At 39.5% G+C, this 19,217-nt stretch overlaps 1 protein-coding gene across 8 annotated transcripts in view; it reads right to left on the bottom strand.

The window, feature by feature from the left end:
- obscnb (obscurin, cytoskeletal calmodulin and titin-interacting RhoGEF b) overlaps positions 1–19,217 on the bottom strand; it is a 571,330-nt gene that overhangs the window by 137,388 nt on the left and 414,725 nt on the right. For all 8 annotated transcript variants that reach the window (XM_039753252.1, XM_039753258.1, XM_039753256.1 and 5 more), the window contains 4 exons: positions 17,544–17,813; positions 13,177–14,487; positions 10,685–10,963; positions 4,262–4,343 (listed from right to left, as the gene is read on the bottom strand). In XM_039753252.1, the coding sequence (XP_039609186.1) occupies positions 4,262–4,343; positions 10,685–10,963; positions 13,177–14,487; positions 17,544–17,813 (1,942 nt within the window). The remainder of the gene's footprint in view (positions 1–4,261; positions 4,344–10,684; positions 10,964–13,176; positions 14,488–17,543; positions 17,814–19,217) is intronic.

Below are 19,217 nucleotides of genomic sequence, written 5' to 3'. Positions count from 1 at the left end.
CTCTGACTCTCTCGATTCACTAACACAATGTCTTACTGGTATTTCTGAATGGATGAATAGTAATTTTCTCAAACTAAATAAAGAGAAAACTGAAATCTTAGTAATTGGCAATAATGGATTCAATGAGGTTATCAGAAATAAACTTGATGCACTAGGATTAAAAGTTAAGACGGAAGTAAAAACTTAGGGGTAACCGTTGACTGTAATCTGAATTTTAAATCGCATATTCATCAGACCACTAGGACAGCATTTTTTCACTTAAGAAACATAGCAAAAGTTAGACCTCTTGTATCATTGAAAGATGCTGAGAAATTAATTCACGCTTTTGTTTTCAGTAGACTAGATTACTGTAACGCACTCCTCTCAGGACTATCCAAAAAAGAAATAAATCACTTGCAACGAGTGCAGAATGCAGCTGCTAGAATCCTAACTGGGAAAAGAAAATCCGAACACATTTCTCCAGTTTTGATGTCACTACACTGGTTGCCTGTGTCATTCAGGATTGACTTTAAAATACTGCTTATGGGTTATAAAGCCTTAAATAATCTCGCTCCATCTTATATATCGGAATGCCTGACACATTATATTCCAAATCGTAACCTTAGATCTTCAAATGAGTGTCTCCTTATAATTCCAAAAGCTAAACTTAAAAGAAGTGGTGAGGCGGCCTTCTGCTGTTATGCACCTAAAATCTGGAATAGCCTGCCAATAGGAATTCGCCAGGCAAATACAGTAGAGCACTTTAAAACACTGTTGAAAACACATTACTTTAACATGGCCTTCTCGTAACTTCACTTTAACTTAATACTGATACTCTGTATGTTCAATTCATCACAATAACTATTCATAGTGGCTCTAAAATCCGTACTGACCCCAACTCTCTCTTCTGTTTCTTTTTCTGGTTTCTTTGTGGTGGCCACCTACTCAAAGCATCATGATGCACCAACATTGATGGACTGAAAGCCAGAAGTCTACATGACCATCATCATCAGGTCCTTCCATGAAAACCCTAAATACAAAGAGGACTGTTTGACTTATGTTAGGTAGATTGCCCAGAGGGGACTGGGCGGTCTCATGGTCTGGAACCCCTACAGATTTTATATTTTTTTGTTTTTTCTGTCCACCCTGGCCATCGGACCTTACTTATTCTATGTTAATTAATGTTGACTTATGTTTATTTTTTATTGTGTCTTCTATTTTTCTATTCATTTTGTAAAGCACTTTGAGCTACATTTTTTTGTATGAATATGTGCTATATAAATAAATGTTGATTGATTGATATAACTAACTCACACCCCATTCAAAGTGTGATAATTATTGTCCAGGCTAGTTAGCAGCTTCCTGAAAGTCCTCTGCCCCATTGCTTTCTTCAATGAATCCTGGGCTTGGATAGAACCAGCTTTTTTAATAATTTATTTAATCTGTTGGCATCTTAGCCCCAACACCCATAGAGAATGGCACAGGCTAATACAGACTGGTAGGAAACATGTAAGTGTGCCCTGCATAAACCAGATGACATTAACATACTCAGGAAATACAGGCAACTCTTCTTATATACAGCCTTTATGTAAATCTGTGCTACATAAGATAAAAGTAAAATTACTGTTTAACAGCAATATAGACAGAACTGCTTGTGGATAGTTCTCTAATTAACCGACAAGCATAAAAGTTAACCTGATGGTAATGGCATAGTTTTACCATTTAATACCTGAAATAAATTGAATATCCTAATATAATCACACATTTCAATGGAACTAAAATACAGGGTGAGCCAAACTGAAGTACCCCATCTCTCAAGGTCATTATGTTAGGTACAGGCAAAAGAGAGTGTTGGTTTGGTTGGGGGTCAGTCCTTTGATAGGTGATCCTTTGTAGTTTTCAGTCAGCAGCATGCCTTGGTCCGGTGCGCACTGTGCTTTCACTGTTGAAGCATTCTTCAAAAACAACAAATCCATCATCACTACGCAATTCGCCTTCCGAATGCACATCATCATTCCTCCTATCGGTGAGGTTCCAAATTGAAAAACCATTCTTCAGTGGGTGGCTAAATTTAAATAGATGATTACAATATTGAACAGAAAATCTCCTCGGACTAGACGAACACCTAAAAACATCCAAGCTATAAGGGCATAGACATTCAGCATGCAGCATTAAGCATTTCCAACACGTCTTTCAGAAGGATATTGCATGAGTACCTTAATTTCCATCCATACAAAATGATGGTAGTGCAGGAACTCACTGAGAGAGACTGGGAGAGCTGTAGAGAGTTGTGTGTGAACATTCTTCAAATCATTCATTGAAATGCCATTGTGATGTGCAGCAATGAGGCACATTTCCATTTGAATAGTTGCAAAAATAAGCAAAACTTTCACTACTGGGCTGAAACCAACCCTCGTAAACTTCATCAGAGACCCTTGCACAGTGAGCGTGTTACAGTTTGGTACACATTTGTAGAAATTGGCATTATAGGCCCTTACTTTTTTGAGGGTGGGGGAGCAACGGTGACTGTCACTTTAGAACATTACGTTTAAATGCCAGAGAACTTTTTGCGGCCCTTACTGGAAGAAATGGATGTGGTGGATGCCTGGTGTCAACAGGATGGAGCCACTGCTAACATGGCGTAGCAATCCATTCAAGTTTTGCGGGAGATGTTTCCGGGAAAGCTGATCTCCCTGCACGGTGATGTCGGTTGGCCTTCAGATTCGCCTGATCACGCTCATTGAGATTTCTTCTTGTGGGGCTATCTCAAGTCAAAGGTATACATACACTGACCTAAAAACCTTGAAGCCGTCAAGGACACTATTCGCTATGAAATCGCTGCTACTCCCCTTGAAATGAACGAACGACTCATGCGAGCGTTCAGAAATCATCTCAAAGAGTGTATCGCTAATGATGGCCACCATCTTGAAGACATCATCTTTAAAACACAGTGAAAAAAATCTATTTTGTTGTGTCGTAATGAAATTTATTTTATCTTGTAGTGTTTTTGTAGAATAAACATTTGAAATGTGGTACTTCTTCACCCTGTATAATAATTATGTTTAAATGTTTACCCATTTTTCATGTTTACTGCTTCCTCATCAATGTTAGCAAATAATACTATATCACTATCAAACAGCGCATAACATCACAGAGTTTGTATCCACCTACAGACCAACTATGGAGAACTTTTTCAATGTCCAGGGAGCAAATGTAAAGAGTGAAATCAATCTGTCACAGACAGTGTTGAACAACAGAGAACAATATTTTGAGGAGTTTCAGGTTAAGTTTTAATCTAAGTCCATTTGAGAGATGCTTATATTTTGAATTTCGTCAGCCTTTAGCAATGCAGTCAAAGCCTAGAGTTACCATCTTGTTGTTGTATTGATTATTTAAGTTTATTTTTTTCTGTGTGTGTCTCCTATGCTATTCCAGTTTGATGATGATAATAATTATTATTGTTGATGTTATCATTGTCTATGTTGTAACCTGCAATTTTTTGCAAAACCCTTCCCTCCCCTACATAGTTTTTGATGAGTGGTGCCCATGCACATACAAATTTTGAAACTTATGAATATTTCATTTTATAAAATGTATACACAATGGGGGTCCAAAAACAAATCTTGCATTCTCCACCGAAACAACTACATGTACATTAATGCAATATGTGAATCCAGAACATCATCATGCAGCCACGTGTCCATGAAACACATAAAGCTAGTCATAATATTCCATTTTCAACCCCGCCACCACAGTTAATTCCTCTATTTTATTTGTCAGTGATCTTACATTTCCCATAACAATAACAGGAAGATATACTTTATATCTCCATTTCTTGATTCCTCTTTAAATGCCAGTTCTCTTGCCACAGCATCTGTGTCAAAGCTTCTTTAGTGTATCTTCTGTGGAGTAAACAAAGTCTGGGGCAATAGAGCTGACAGCTGATCTCTCATATACAAAACCCTGTAACGTATGATGTCAAAAATAGAATAACAGAATAAAGTGTCCCAAAAAGTAAAAATGAGGATAAAAGCTTTCCAAAGCTGATCAACACCCCTTATTAAAGTATAGTATTGCTAGCTATAGTAGTATAAACACAACAACAAAAAATTAAAAGACATGGAGATACCATTTATAACTTGCATCTACTTCACATGGATATAATAGAGATTAGATATTTAATTAAATGTATTTTATATGGTATTAATTGTTATGATACTAGTAAATACTGTCAATAGGAAAGATAAAGCAAGGTTAAGATTCAAAATTTTACTATAATTACCGTGACAGGTAGCCTTTTGCACTGACATAGGATGATGTTTCAGTAGCATCAGCAGCTGTGTCATAATCAGAGCTGCAGGAAACTGGAAGAAAAACAAAACAAATCAGAACTGGATCAAGACTGAACAGAAGTTATAAAATGTGGGAAGCATCTGTTGTAATAGCCCATGTCTATCTGTCTGTCCACATAAAACAACTAGGCCCATCATGGACCAATTTTGTTGGAATGTGGCATAAATATTCTTCAAAAAAATTGTTAAGCGTGTTTAAATTTCATGCAGATATCTTGTATAGATATTGTTGTACAGTTTAAAAAAATTAAAATCTCCCACTATAAAGCATTGCCGAATTTGCAAACTTGTCTCACTTAAGTTTATTGTATCAATTTTATCTTGACAGAAATTATACCAACTTGTATATTTCACTGTTTTTCACTTCCAATAGGTGCTACTGACTGCAAACAGACTTCCCAATATACAGTAAATTAATGAAACATCAGCAGACTGGATGCATGGGTAAGCAGTTGGCATCACTGGCTAATTGAGAGCCCTCCATGCTGATATGTTAGACTTGCTAGGCAGCCACACGCCCTGTTTTATATTTAGAGAACTGTTTCTGCAGCAGATGATGGAACAAGTGCTTCTGACTACCTGGAGTTGACCGAAATGGCCAACAGCCTACACCCTACTTCGCAAAACTGTCTCCTGCAACCCTCATTAGTCCTGGCAGCAAGCCCAAGGATCATCCTGATCTTCCACCAACGGCTTCAAACCAAACAACTGGACTGTGTTTTTACAATGCCCAATTTGGTGAGAAAGTGAAGAAATGCCATCTACCTTATACATTCAGCCCTCACCCCCAGGACAGTAAACACTAACACATCTGACCCTGCTGGACAGCTGCTCTTCATTAAAGATGCCCATCCTGGACATTGCTTTTTCTGTAATACTGGTGCAAAGGTGAGCATAATGCCTACATCACCTACTGATGTGTCTTCAGGGAGAGCGAGGCTGGAAGCTGCTAATGGCACAAGTTCCCCACGTGTAGAATACAGTGCCCCACCTTATGTCTCTGTGGAAGGCTTTATTGTTGGACTTTTGTCTTAGCCAATGTGAAAGAATATACAGTGGAACCTCGGTTTGCGAGCATAATTTGTTCTGGAAACATGCTTGCAATCCAAAGCACTCGTATATCAAAGTGAATTTCCTCATAAGAAATAATGGAAACTCAGATGATTCGTTCCACAACTCAAAACTATTCATATAAAAATTATTAATACAAAATATAAAGTAAAAATACATAAAACAAATTAACCTGCACTTTACCTTTAAAAAGAATCATGGCTGGTGTGAGTTTCTAAACTCATGTGGGATTCCACCCAACGGAACGACACGCGGAAGAGTGTCCCAAAGCAATCGCAGTCTCCCAGAGCTGTAGCAGTTCGCTGTATAAGCACATCCAAAAAGATCGCAGACATGCTATAAGCGCCTGCTGTCGATGGATGATACAAGGAACATTATAATGATCCCACTACAATAAATAACAGCACTGTTGCTGTTTCAAGCTGAATAAAGCTGGTGTTGTTAAAGTACTGAGACTCAGCTTCATGTTTTGGGGCACAAGATGGGAACTCACACTTCATAGCACGCACACACACAGTCACAATGCTGTAGTAAACAGTATACACTCGTACGGATGTTGACTATATAAGTGAGGCACACAGACTCAGACGGAGAATAGGAGACGATTGACCTCAAGAGAAGAGAGAGAGAGAGATGAGCGAGCGAGATAAGGAGAGAGATGTGGGGGTGCGAGAGAGATAAGGAGAGAGAGAGATGCACTGCGCGAGCGAGAGAAATAAGGAGAGAGAGAGAGAGACACGCTGCACACGAGCGAGAGAGAAGGAGAGAGAGAAGTACCATCAGCTCAGTTGTGATCACATGACGCTCAGCAGACAAAGTGTATCCATACTACTCGCATTACAAGACCTTGCTCGTTTATCAAGTCAAAACTTATTCAAAAATTTTGCTTGTCTTGCAAAACAATCGTAAACCATGTTTCTCGTAAACCGAGGTTCCATTGTATACTCAATTTGTAGCGTATTTATTTGGTTATATGTCACTATTAAGGGGTTGCATTCTGCTCTGTTAATTTCAAAACCTAACACTAAGAAAACATATTTTGATGCCTCATTAAAATTAACAATGCCTTTGCTTGTGAATTCTAGGGTGGGGGCCTGTGTTGTATCACAAGTTTGGGACGTTGAAAATCTGGTCACCCTATGATTTACCTTCAGAATGCCAAATTTGCTAGGTATCCATAATGGTCAGTTGCTGTGCGTTTCACATCTGTTATTCCTTAATATTTATAATAACTGAATAGTTTTGCAGGTCCCACTTCATGAAAATTACAATGGCCTAAAATGCTCAAGAAAAGAAGCAACTTATTATAAAAATGTTTTGTTTTTTAAATATTATTTAGGTTTAGTGCAATTGCAAACTGCACTGTGTGTGAATATGGTGTGTGTGTGAGTGCGTGTGTTTGTGAGTGAGAGTGGTCTCTGTGACGGACTACAGTCCTGCCCAGGCCTATTTTCAGCCATTTGTCCAATCTTGACAAAACAGCCTTTGACCCCTGAAATCCTGAAATGAACTGAGAACCTACCTACTGAACTCAGTTCATTGGGAGCTACAGTTTCAGAACAGCCCTTGAATGTACCTAAATGTTACACCATGTGTAAATTTTTTTACTTATTCCTTTTGCTTTTGCCTGCTTTAATGATTATCCTTTTTCTTTAAGTTTGAATTATGTCTTCAAAGGTATGCCTAATTCCTGGTTTTGGAAAGACAATCATGCCAATGTAATCATGGGAAGCCCAGAAAGTGTTAAAAATGGGAGAACAAGTCAAGAGGCTGAAAAACATACTTTGATGACATGAGCTTTACAACAATTTATAGTTACAACAAATCATTACAATTAGGTCAATTTTCAGACTGTAATCAAAGAATAGTGTTTACATATTGTTTTTGATTAGATTTTTTTTTCAGGAGGTTAGTAATATATAGTAAATTAAATGAAAAACATGTGACAAGAAAAACATGCAGTCTGGGAAGCCATCAACACTGACTCTGTAATTTAAGATGTGCAAGTTTCATATTCAGTAGTAGAAAAACATAGTGTATATATATATATATATATGTACAGTATCTATACTAATAAAAGGCAAAGCCCTCACTCACTCACTCACTGACTCATCACTAATTCTCCAACTTCCCGTGTAGGTAGAAGGCTGAAATTTGGCAGGCTCATTCCTTACAGCTTACTTACAAAAGTTGGGCAGGTTTCATTTCGAAATTCTACGCCTAATGGTCATAACTGGAAGATATTTTTCTCCATTAACTGTAATGGAGTTGAGCTGGAATGACGGGGGGGCGGAGTTTCGTGTGACATCATCACGCCTCTCACGTAATCACGTGAACTGACTGTCAACGCAGTGCATAGAAAACCAGGAAGACCTCCAAAAAGCGCTTAAGAAAACATGCATTATATAATTGAGAAGGCAGCGAAACAATAAGAAGCGAGCGAGTGACATATACTACCATATTCATGACTGCTGCTACCTCGGAAAGAAAGCAAGGTATAAACCTAAACTTTAAATTAAGTTCATAGACAGGCTACCGCTGGCGTTTCACATGCCCACAGGTAATACGGGATACAAGTTTAATGAGAGGACGCAGGATATAAACGAGAGTTTTGATCACTTTATAACTAAGTTAAAATTGTAGGTGAAGGGGTGTGCTTATGCAAATTCCGAGACTGTGTTTGTGGAGGATTGACAGTTAAGGCGGGTGGGGAGTCACGTCATCATCTCCCCTCCCATTCATCTCATTTGGCTCTGAGCTGAGCTCTGCAGCTAACGCCGTCTTCCGAAGCAACTTCGTCAGACTGCCACCAAATACTCACAGAAAAATCCACAAGTTAATACACACGCTGTCTCTATAGAGTTTCTCCACACTGAATCCTCCAGGCACTACTTACAAAAGGTTACATTGACAATCGTGTTACGTTATTTTTAAAATCTTTCCTTTTCTTAGCACAAGCACAGCTGAGAAGCTTCGATGCATGTGCTCCATAACGCGTTAAAAATAATGCATTTAATCACACTTTGCATTACAAGCAAAGGGGAGCTTTTGTCAATGCATGATTTCCTGGTACACCGATTACTTTGATCAGCGCATCCCGATTCATTTTACCCTCGCACCACCTTAGTTTGAGAAGAAGTATGAAAAAATATGAGGTTAACACAGAAAAACAGATCACCAATTCAAGCTTTATGAATAATCGATTAAGCCATCAATAATTGTTTTGGTAAAGCCATCCTCCTTCCATTTTATAATTTTTCTGCCACTAGCCGTGATTAAATGAACGGTAAATAAAGTAAGAGCAAAGCGAGGGTGACTTATTTAGGCAGGCATATATATGACAGCAACACTCATGACAATGTCAATCATGTTACGTTATTATTAAAATGTTTCCTTTTCTTTTTCATTACTTCTTTAACACACTACTTCTCCGCTGCGAGGGGCGGGTATTTTGATATATATATAATATATGAATGACCTCCAAAGAGCGCTGAGACTTTTGATATCATGAACGTGTGTACAAAAACTGTGGTCTCCTGCCCTGCAAAAGTCGAGCAGCCAGCGCGTGCATAGCTGTGCCGGCCTTTGAGGCGCTGACTGCGCTACTGCCTTAAGTCAAAGTGAGCACTTTTAATTTTTTTCATCCTCCCCCTGAGCTATAGCCCAGACAAGTGCAAACACGGGACCCCTTTTCTACACCACGGCAAAATAATATTAAGGCGATTCACACTTTCTTTTTGCGCATATCGATTATGAGGTTCTCACCCGGATTATGAAGACACGCACACGAGTAGAGGACTGACAGTGCCATCACAGCCGATTAATGGCGAGGACGTCTCACCAGTCTACACAAGACCCACCGCGACTGTCCTCAAAACACATCTCTCTATACTATATAAAAGAAAAAGGCAACTTTCCTTTCTTTACACCTTTTTTCCTTTTATCCCAAACCAAAGCCTTTCTCGCTTAACACTGCAGAGGACACAAAACTAATTTTCTTTAAATGCGGTAAGGCACATTACCAGAGGCACAAATTTGAACGTTCACATAGAAAATGTAATTTCTATACCACAGCCGTCGTGTAGCGCCTTTCAAAAGGGATCTACTACCGAGAGATGATCCATATATATTTTAGCTGCTGTTAGTTACTTACCTGTTGTGTTACACAGTCTTTAAAATGTAGTTTACCCACAACCACTCCAGTAGGGCTCAATGTACCTGTACTTCTTAAAACGTTAATGTTTTACTGTTTAATAACTTATAGACTATATTTTATTATTTCTCCCTTGCACTCAGTGACCAAAGCTATACACACAAATATATAAAAGCTATACACACAAGTATATGTATGTGTATATATATGTATGTATGTGTATATATATATATATATATATATATATATATATATATATACACACACACACACACACACACACATACATACATACATACATACATATATATAATTTGTGTGTGTATGTATGTATGTGTGTGTATATATGATGTAGATAGGTATGTATATATATATATATGTGTGTATATGTAGATATGTATATAGATATGTAGATATGAAGATATGTATGTGTATATATATGTATGTATGTATGTATGTATGTATGTGTCTGTGTGTGTCTGTGTGTGTGTGTGTGTGTGTGTGTGTATATATGACAGCAGCAATCCAAGCTGTGAGAAAACAGTAAAAAGGAGGCGTGTCAGACGTCGTGGTACATTTTCTGATGCAGCTAGACGAAAAAAACTTTGTGACGCTGCCGCCAAATACACAAAACAATTACTTTGACAATCATGTTATATTATTTTTAAAATGTTTCCTTTTCTTTTTCATAACTTCTTTAACACACTACTTCTCGCTGCCAAGCTGGTATATATATATATATATATATATATAGATATATATAGATATATATAGATAGATAGATAGATAGATATGAGAACAACACTCATATCAATGACAAAACAATTACATTAACAATCATGTTACGTTATTTTTAAAATTTTTCCTTTTCTTTTTCGTACCTTCTTTAACACACTACTTCTCCGCTGCGAAGCGCGGGTATTCTGCTAGTTCTATAGTAAAGGAAGATATGTTTATTTTATAAATCTGAAATATATGACACTACTAGCTTCTGTCAAGCCTTAATAAAAATATGAATTTGTAATTATTAAGAATGTGGCACCATATTCAAATCAGTCTCACATGCAGGTGGATAAAGATAAGGTAAATTTTATACTATGCTGAAAAGTTAAAAATAAAAAACATTTACCTTCAACCCTGAGTTCAGCTTTTGTTGATGCAATTCCATTGTAGTTTTCTGCCACACAACGATATACACCCATATCTTTTGGGTGGACAGCAGTAATGATAAGTTGGTGACAACCCTCCTGGTCCTCATTGATCATATAGTGGTCATTCTCTTCAATAAGTTTTCCATCTTTAAACCAGCGAATATTAGGTGTAGGCCTTCCACTGATCACACAGTCAAAACTTACAGGGTATCCTTCTTGAACCTCCTGACTTTGCAGCTCAGTTAGAAATACAGGGGCTAAATTACAGAAATTGGACACAATGATTAGAACAAATTGTCCAATTTTTTTTTTAAAAAAGATCAATATTTCACATCATCGTTTCTAGTGTGTGTGTGTGTGTGTAATCTACTCTCTATATATAAAACCCTAAGCCTAAAAATTCAACGATTTTGTGCAACGATTTTATGTGACTTTTTATGTCACTTTTTTGCCACGTTTTAAATCTGGTTTATTTCAAAACCTACATATATATGTTTGCTATCATTCTTTTCAGAATTTGTCTAACATTGATGTGATGTTGTTAGATTTTCAGATTCTTATTCCGTTTTTAAATTATAAACTAAAATAATAAAATCAAGAAAGTTGTGTTTTTTAATTTCAATACTCCAATCGGTAATAGAGTAAATGTTTTATTCTGATTTCATGATTTTTACTCTATCAAATAATAATTAATTTTTCTTTTAAATATTTATAGAATTTTGTGATTTTGGCAATAAGTACGGTGACTTACTAGGCTGCGACTGTGGGTTGGGTGCCGAAGGCACCAGGGGGCTTGGTCCCCCTAGTTCAAATATAAATATAGAAAAAGTACCACATTACTGAGAGACAAACTATATTTTGTTCACAGTATAACTATTAATTTTTTAAACCCACTTTATCCTGAGTAGGGCCACAGGGAGCTGGAGCCCATCCTTGTAAGCACAGGGTGCAAAGCAGGAACAGTCCTTGGACAGGCTGCATGTCCACTGTATGTCAATAAAGTTTTATTGCTACAAATGTGTACCATGTATACAGTCGTGTCTCGTACTTCAAACTTAATTTATTTCAGGACACTGTTTGAATTCTGAATAAATTTTCCCCATTAGAAATATTAGTCAATTAATCCATTTTCAGTTCCTAAACAATACCCATTTCGATAAAATTAAACAGCATATACACATAATTTAAGTAAAAAATAACACAAACCCCCTAAATAAATTAAAACATGAAAACAATAAATAAAATATGTAAATACCATGTAATAAAATGAAATTTGCATTTACTGTACCCTTAGTGAGGAGTGGCAAGGTCATGTGTGGCTGGTGGAGAGGAAGAGAAAGGTTACTGTTTGGAAAGGGAATCACCTTCCAGAAACATGCTTCGCAATAAGATCCCTTTTCACCTCAATCATCGATAATACAAGCTTTGTAGCTTCCACACTCTTACTGGTTGTCATGGTTAATAGAAAGGGGTTTGTGTATATATATATATATATATATATATATATATATATATATTTATATTGTATTACAAAATACTCCCACAAATGTGGGCCATTGATTGCAAACAAGATTTGTTAATTTGCACACACAAAAAAGTGATTTTCCTAACAAATTCATTCAAGCCCATGTTGAAAAAATGAGTACACCCCAATCATAGTCTTAGGAGAAAAGCCACATTTAAGACTACAAAATTCTAATTAACAGGCATTCAACCACAGGTGAGTTTAATGATTCATTTAAGAGGTGTCCAGCAGACAGGTGACTATAAAAGGGCATTACTTAAAGAAAAGCCCTTCCCATTTCATGCTGTCAGCAATGGCTCCACATGGAAGAAAAATGTCAAAAAATCTGAGAAAGGAAATCATTACTTTACACAAAAAAGGTGAGGGCTACAAGAAGATCAAAAGCTTTACATATCAGTCAAAATACTGTAGCAAAAGTGATCCAAAAATTTAAGAAAGATGGAAGTGCAACCATCTTACAGAGACGTCCAGGCCGTCCACAGAAGTTAACATCTCAACAGGAGCGTTTTCTGATGAGAAGGGTTGAAGAAAATCGCCATGCAAGTTCATTGCTGTTAGCTAAAGCAGTAGAAAGCCAAACTGGAGTAACCGTTTCCCGTGACACCATATGGCGCACACTGCAGAGGAATGGCATGCATGGGTATCGTCCACGAAGGAAGCCTCTCCTAAAGCCCATGCACAAAAAAACACGCCTAGAATTTGCTTGGGCCCATGCTGAAAAAGATGAAGACTACTGGGACTCTATACTCTGGAGTAATTAGACAAAAATCACTGTTTTTGGAACTAATGGTTTCAAAACTGTATGGTGTTGTAAAGGTGAGGATTTAAAAGAAAAATGCAGAAGAATTTTACACATTCTCAGTAAGTAGCTCATTTATATTGTACATATTTAATACATAAGATTATGCTATGGAAGATGAATCATTTGAATGCAAATGAACTAACCAGAGGATGAAGGGGTGAAAGAAGGTTGCAACATTTCCTGAGTTGGAGTGTGAGGACCATGATCAGCTAGTGAAGGAGGCAGCTTTTTAATTCGTAACTCTGCTTTCCTTAAACCTTCTTCAGGAATGTCAGCTTCCAATGGAACACCATGAGCTGTAAACATCTCCTGGAACCGTCTTGATGCAATGTGAGCTTCTGGAATGGTATCAAATTTAATATATATATATGTGTCATCTTCCCTATATGTCTGCTGATCAGCAGTATCAAATTCTCCTTCATCAGCACTGACAAATGTTTCCTCTTCTACATCTGGCATATCATGAGACAGCCTTGTCCTCAAAAGTCTTCTGAGCCTTTTCCCAGCTTTTCGTAATCCATCATCCATCTCACTGCCTGAGGAACTCTCAGGCTCACTGTCTGCACTGTAACCATAGGTCATTTGTTTTGCATTTAAAATTGAAGTCTCTCTCTGGCTACCCACAGTCACCTTGGCACTATGGGTAGCTGAACCAAACTTGTTTGAAATCACACATGTATAAATACCAGTATCTTTTGGTGTAAGGCCTGTAATAATCAAAGAACATGTTCCGTCATTGTAAATGTCAATATGATGATGTCTTCCATCTTCTAATTTATCGCCATCTTTTAACCAATGGACTTCAATGTCTGATTTACTAAGTGATACACATTCCAAGTGAATGGTACCATTTGGTTCACAAGTCTGATCTTTAAAGACCTCCCCAAAATCAGGTACTTCTTGCATTTTTAATTCCTTCCTAGCTTTATATCCTTTAAATGCAGCCTGGATTTTGATGGCTGCCTCAGTCATTTCAGGATCTTCTTCTGGAGTGATCTGAATAGGTGGCATTGTAGTTACAGCCATTTGCTGAGGTACAGACTGAGGTTCTACTTCAGATGCTTCCCACATCTTCCAAAATTTCTTTGTAGCTACTGTTTGGACTTGACCACCAGCTACAGTTACTGTTGACTGACCAGCTTTCTTGAGATAAGACACTAAGGAAGGAACTTCTGATCTAGATTCATCATCTGAACTTGTACAAAACTGCTCACTTTCTAATGGTGTCAGAAGCTCCTCTGGTGTAACTTTACGTAATTTTACCATTTTGTCATCCTCTTCTGGAACTTCAGATATTGAATCCAGTGTTGGTTCACGACTCATTCTCCGTTTCTTAGCCAGTGCTTCCCACAGCAGATGTAAATCTCCTTCTTGAGCAGCTTCATGTGGTAGGCTAGGTTGTTTTGAGAATTCTTCATCCTCCTCTGGCATATCAGGCTTTGGAAATGAAAGTTCTGGGAAATAAAGTAAGTAAAGAAAGTTAGTAAAATTGCATTACCAAGGTCTCTCAGCAAACAAATAAGAGATTCATCCATCCATCCTCCTCCGCTTATCCAAGGTCGGGTCGCGAGGGTAGCAGCTTAAGCAGAGAAGCCCAGACTTCCCTCTCCCCGGCCACTTCTTCCAGCTCTTCCGGGAGAATCCCAAGGCATTCCCAGGCCAGCCGGGAGACATAGTCCCTCCAGCGTGTCCTGGGTCTTCCCCGGGGCCTCCTCCCGGTTGGGCGTGCCCGGAACACCTCACCAGGGAGGCGTCCAGGAGGCATCCTGATCAGATGCCCGAGCCACCTCATCTGACTCCTCTCGATGCGGAGGAGCAGCGGCTCTACTCTGAGCCCTCCCGGATGACTGAGCTTCTCACCCTATCTTTAAGGGAAAGCCCAGACACCCTGCGGAGGAAACTCATTTCAGCTGCTTGTATTTGCGATCTCGTTCTTTTGGTCACTACCCATAGCTCATGACCATAGGTGAGGGTAGGAACGTAGATCGACTGGTAAATTGAGAGCTTTGCCTTACGGCTCAGCTCTTTTTTCACCACGACAGACCGATGCAGAGCCCGCATCACTGTGGATGCTGCACCGATCAGCCTGTCAATCTCACGATCCATTCTTCCCTCACTCGTGAACAAGACCCGAGATACTTGAACTCCTCCACTTGGGGCAGGATCTCTCCCCCAACCCTGAGAGGGCACTCCACCCTTTTCCGGCTGAGGACCATGGTCTTGGATTTGGAGGTGCTGATTCTCATCCCAGCCGCTTCACACTCAGCTGCGAACCGATCCAGAGAGAGCTGAAGATCACGGCCTGATGAAGCAAACAGGACAACATCATCTGCAAAAGCAGTGACCCAATCCTGAGTCCACCAAACCGGACCCCTTCAACACCCTGGCTGCGCCTAGAAATTCTGTCCATAAAAGTTATGAACAGAATCGGTGACAAAGGGCAGCCCTGGCGGAGTCCAACTCTCACTGGAAACGGGCTCGACTTACTGCGGCAATGCGGACCAAGCTCTGACACTGGTTGTACAGGGACCAACAGCTCTTATCAGGGGTCCGTACCCCATACTCCCGAGCACCCCACAGGATTCCCGAGGGACACGGTCGAATGCCTTTTCCAAGTCCACAAAACACATGTAGACTGGTTGGGCAAACTCCCATGCACCCTCCAGGACTCTGCTAAGGGTGAAGAGCTGGTCCACTGTTCGCGACCAGGACAAAACCACACTGTTCCTCCTGAATCCGAGGTTCGACTATCCGACGGACCCTCCTCTCCAGAACCCCGAATAGACTTTTCCAGGGAGGCTGAGGAGTGTGATCCCTCTATAGTTGGAACACACCCTCCGTCCCCTTTTAAAGAGGGGGACCACCACCCCGGTCTGCCAATCCAGAGGCACTGTCCCCGATGTCCATGCGATGTTGCAGAGACGTGTCAACCAAGACAGTCCTACAACATCCAGAGCCTTAAGGAACTCCGGGCGTATCTCATCCACCCGGGGCCCTGCCACCAAGGAGTTTTTTGACCACCTCGGTGACTTCAGTCCCAGAGATGGGAGAGCCCACCTCAGAGTCCCCAGGCTCTGCTTCCTCATTGGAAGGCATGTTAGTGGGATTGAGGAGGTCTTCAAGTACTCCCCCACCGACCACAACCCGAAGTCGAGGTCAGCAGCGCACCATCCCCACCATATACGGTGTTGACACTGCACTGCTTCCCCCTCCTGAGACGCCGGACGGTGGACCAGAATCTCCTCGAAGCCGTCCGAAAGTCGTTCTCCATGGCCTCTCCAAACTCCTCCCATGCCCGAGTTTTTGCCTCAGCAACAACTGAAGCCGCGTTCCGCTTGGCCTGCGGTACCTATCAGCTGCCTCCAGAGACCCACAGGACAAAAAGTCCTATAGGACTCCTTCTTCAGCTTGACGGCATCCCTCACCGCCGTGTCCACCAACGGGTTTGGGGATTGCCGCCGCGACAGGCACCAACCACCTTACGGCCACAGCTCCGGTCAGCCGCCTCAACAATAGAGGCACGGAACATGGCCCATTGGACTCAATGTCCCCACCTCCCTCGGGATGTGGTCGAAGTTCTGCGGAGGTGGGAGTTGAAGCTACTTCTGACAGGGGACTCTGCCAGCCGTTCCCAGCAGACCCTCACAACACGTTTGGGCCTACCAGGTCTGACCGACATCTTCCCCCACCATCGAAGCCAACTCACCACCAGGTGGTGATCAGTTGACAGCTCCGCCCCTCTCTTCACCCGAGTGTCCAAGACATATGGCTGCAAGTCCGACGACACAACCACAAAGTCGATCATCGAACTGAGGCCTAGGGTGTCCTGGTGCCAAGTGCACATATGAACACCCTTATGCTTGAACATGGTGTTCGTTATGGACAATCCGTGGCGAGCACAGAAGTCCAATAACAAAACACCGCTCGGGTTCAGATCGGGGGGGCCATTCCTCCCAATCACGCCCTTCCAGGTCTCACTGTCATTGCCCACGTGAGCATTGAAGTCTCCCAGCAAAACGAGGGAACCCCAGAAGGTATGCCCTCTAGCACCCCCTATAGAGACTCCAAAAAGGGTGGATACTCCAAACTGCTGTTCGGCGCATATGCACAAACAGCAGTCAGGATCCTTTCCCCCACCAGAAGGCGGAGGGAGGCCACCCTCTCGTCCACCGGGGTAAACCCCAACGCACAGGCTCCAAGTCTGGGGACAATAAGTATGCCCACACCGGCCACAAACCAACTCACACTGCACCTGACCTCCTTGGCCCCTCCCATAGGTGGCGAGCCCATGGGAAGTGGTGAGCCCACCAGCAAATAAGAGATTGAATTGTTTAAATATATAAACATTTGGAAAGATGTTTAAAAGTGGAGTAATGTTAATCAGGTAAAACTTTATACAGTATTGACATTATTATTAGCTATTATTATTGATGAAAATGTGGTACAATAACTGTTCCGATTTTGTAATAAAATATTGTGAATTAATATTAAAAAATTATCTTTTCACAACCTGAAATATATAATTCCACTGAAGATTCTACTTCCGGAGAAATGACACACTTGTAGACTCCCTGATCATCACTGCTGAAATCTTGAATGACCAGTGCTTGATGCCTCCCATCAGAAATGATATGATACTTATTTCCCGGATGAATTCTCTTTGTATCTTTTAGCCACATGACAGTACTGCAATCTCTTGATATTTCACAATCCAAGCTGATGTTTCCACCTTCCTTCACAGATGGTGCAGACAAAGCCTTTGTTACCACTACTGGAGCTTCTGTTGACAGAAACATTTAGTCAAACATAGCAAAAAATAATGGATTTTTAACTTTAGCTATTTTAACTTACTAAAAATGTAATTTTCTGTAAATATTTGAAGCATACTTTGTAAATAACAATTGAATTACTGAAATATAAATATGACCTCTAAAACAACAGACAAAGGTATGATGATGGACAATTATATTTAATAGCATATTATAAAATATCACTTGTTATAAATTATTTAAAATATAAAAATATCAAGATTATTCCATTTTTATTCTGCTGTATATGCATAACACACAAAATTAGGATCCCTAAAAAGCAATTAATTTTATTCTTTCAATGTTTAAAAGAATAAAATAAAACAAACAACATGAAATTTAAAGATTTTTTTAAAACAATGTTAAAGTAATCAATATTGATAACATTCAAAAATATTGTAGCAGAAACCTATATTAAATGCGCAACACAAATTTCCATATAATTATATGTATCCTTCTTAAAAGGTTAAAGACTTCCATCCTTTAAAATGCAGACAGTTTGAAACTCATATGCAGAAAAGACTTAATTATATTTTTGCTTGGGACACAAAAATGATGGACAGCGAATGGTTCTGTTGCTGCATAGATCCAGCATCCTGTGTTTAAATCTTACGCCCAGACATTGACCTTCTGGAGTTTAAATGTTCTTTTCTGTTTGGGTAATCACCCCATACAGTATTCCAAACATAATAAAGTTTAGGTTATGCGCTGGTTCCAAATTGACCATTTTGGATATGTGCATGAAGTGGCCCAGCAATAAATGGACAACCTGGGGCTTTTCCTTCCTAATGTTCAGAAACATTGTATTAAGCTCTGGCTCCAAAGCCCAAGACTCAAAATTTTAAAAAGTGGGCTATGTTATGCAGTATTTATTCAATTTAAGTTACATTTGTTTAGACAACTGATGATGCAGATTTTTACAATACAGTATATTTATTTAACATACTGCAGATGTTACACTTTTATGAACTTTAAAAGCATAAGCTGCTTTAATTTTCTTTTTGTATGAATTTCCCAGTAAACAGTGACATATGAACCAGTTGTTTCATTGCCTAAAAAGGTGCTACTCTTTTTCTCACAAGAGTGACATAAGTCTTACTGAAGGTTTGTACAGTACAATATATTGCATGTGTCAAAAGTATGGAAGATTATTCATGCAAAAATACTGTAAAATGCAATCCAAAGTGTTAACTAAGTTGAAATGCAACACATATGCTGTTTTTCAGTGCTTGCTGTGGCTACATTTATTTTAATAAAGAATATTTTAAAAAGGATCAATAAGTAGACTTGGTAACGATAAATTGATATTTACAATAAACCAATTCCATAAAATGTAGTAGTAAAGCAAAGACAGAGGCATAATTCACAAAGCCACA

The sequence above is a fragment of the Polypterus senegalus genome, chromosome 5, assembly GCF_016835505.1.
Source record: "Polypterus senegalus isolate Bchr_013 chromosome 5, ASM1683550v1, whole genome shotgun sequence".
Classification (NCBI taxonomy): Eukaryota; Metazoa; Chordata; class Cladistia; order Polypteriformes; family Polypteridae; genus Polypterus; species Polypterus senegalus.
Note: the sequence above shows the minus strand (reverse complement) of the source record. Positions and strands in the feature narration are given on the sequence as shown.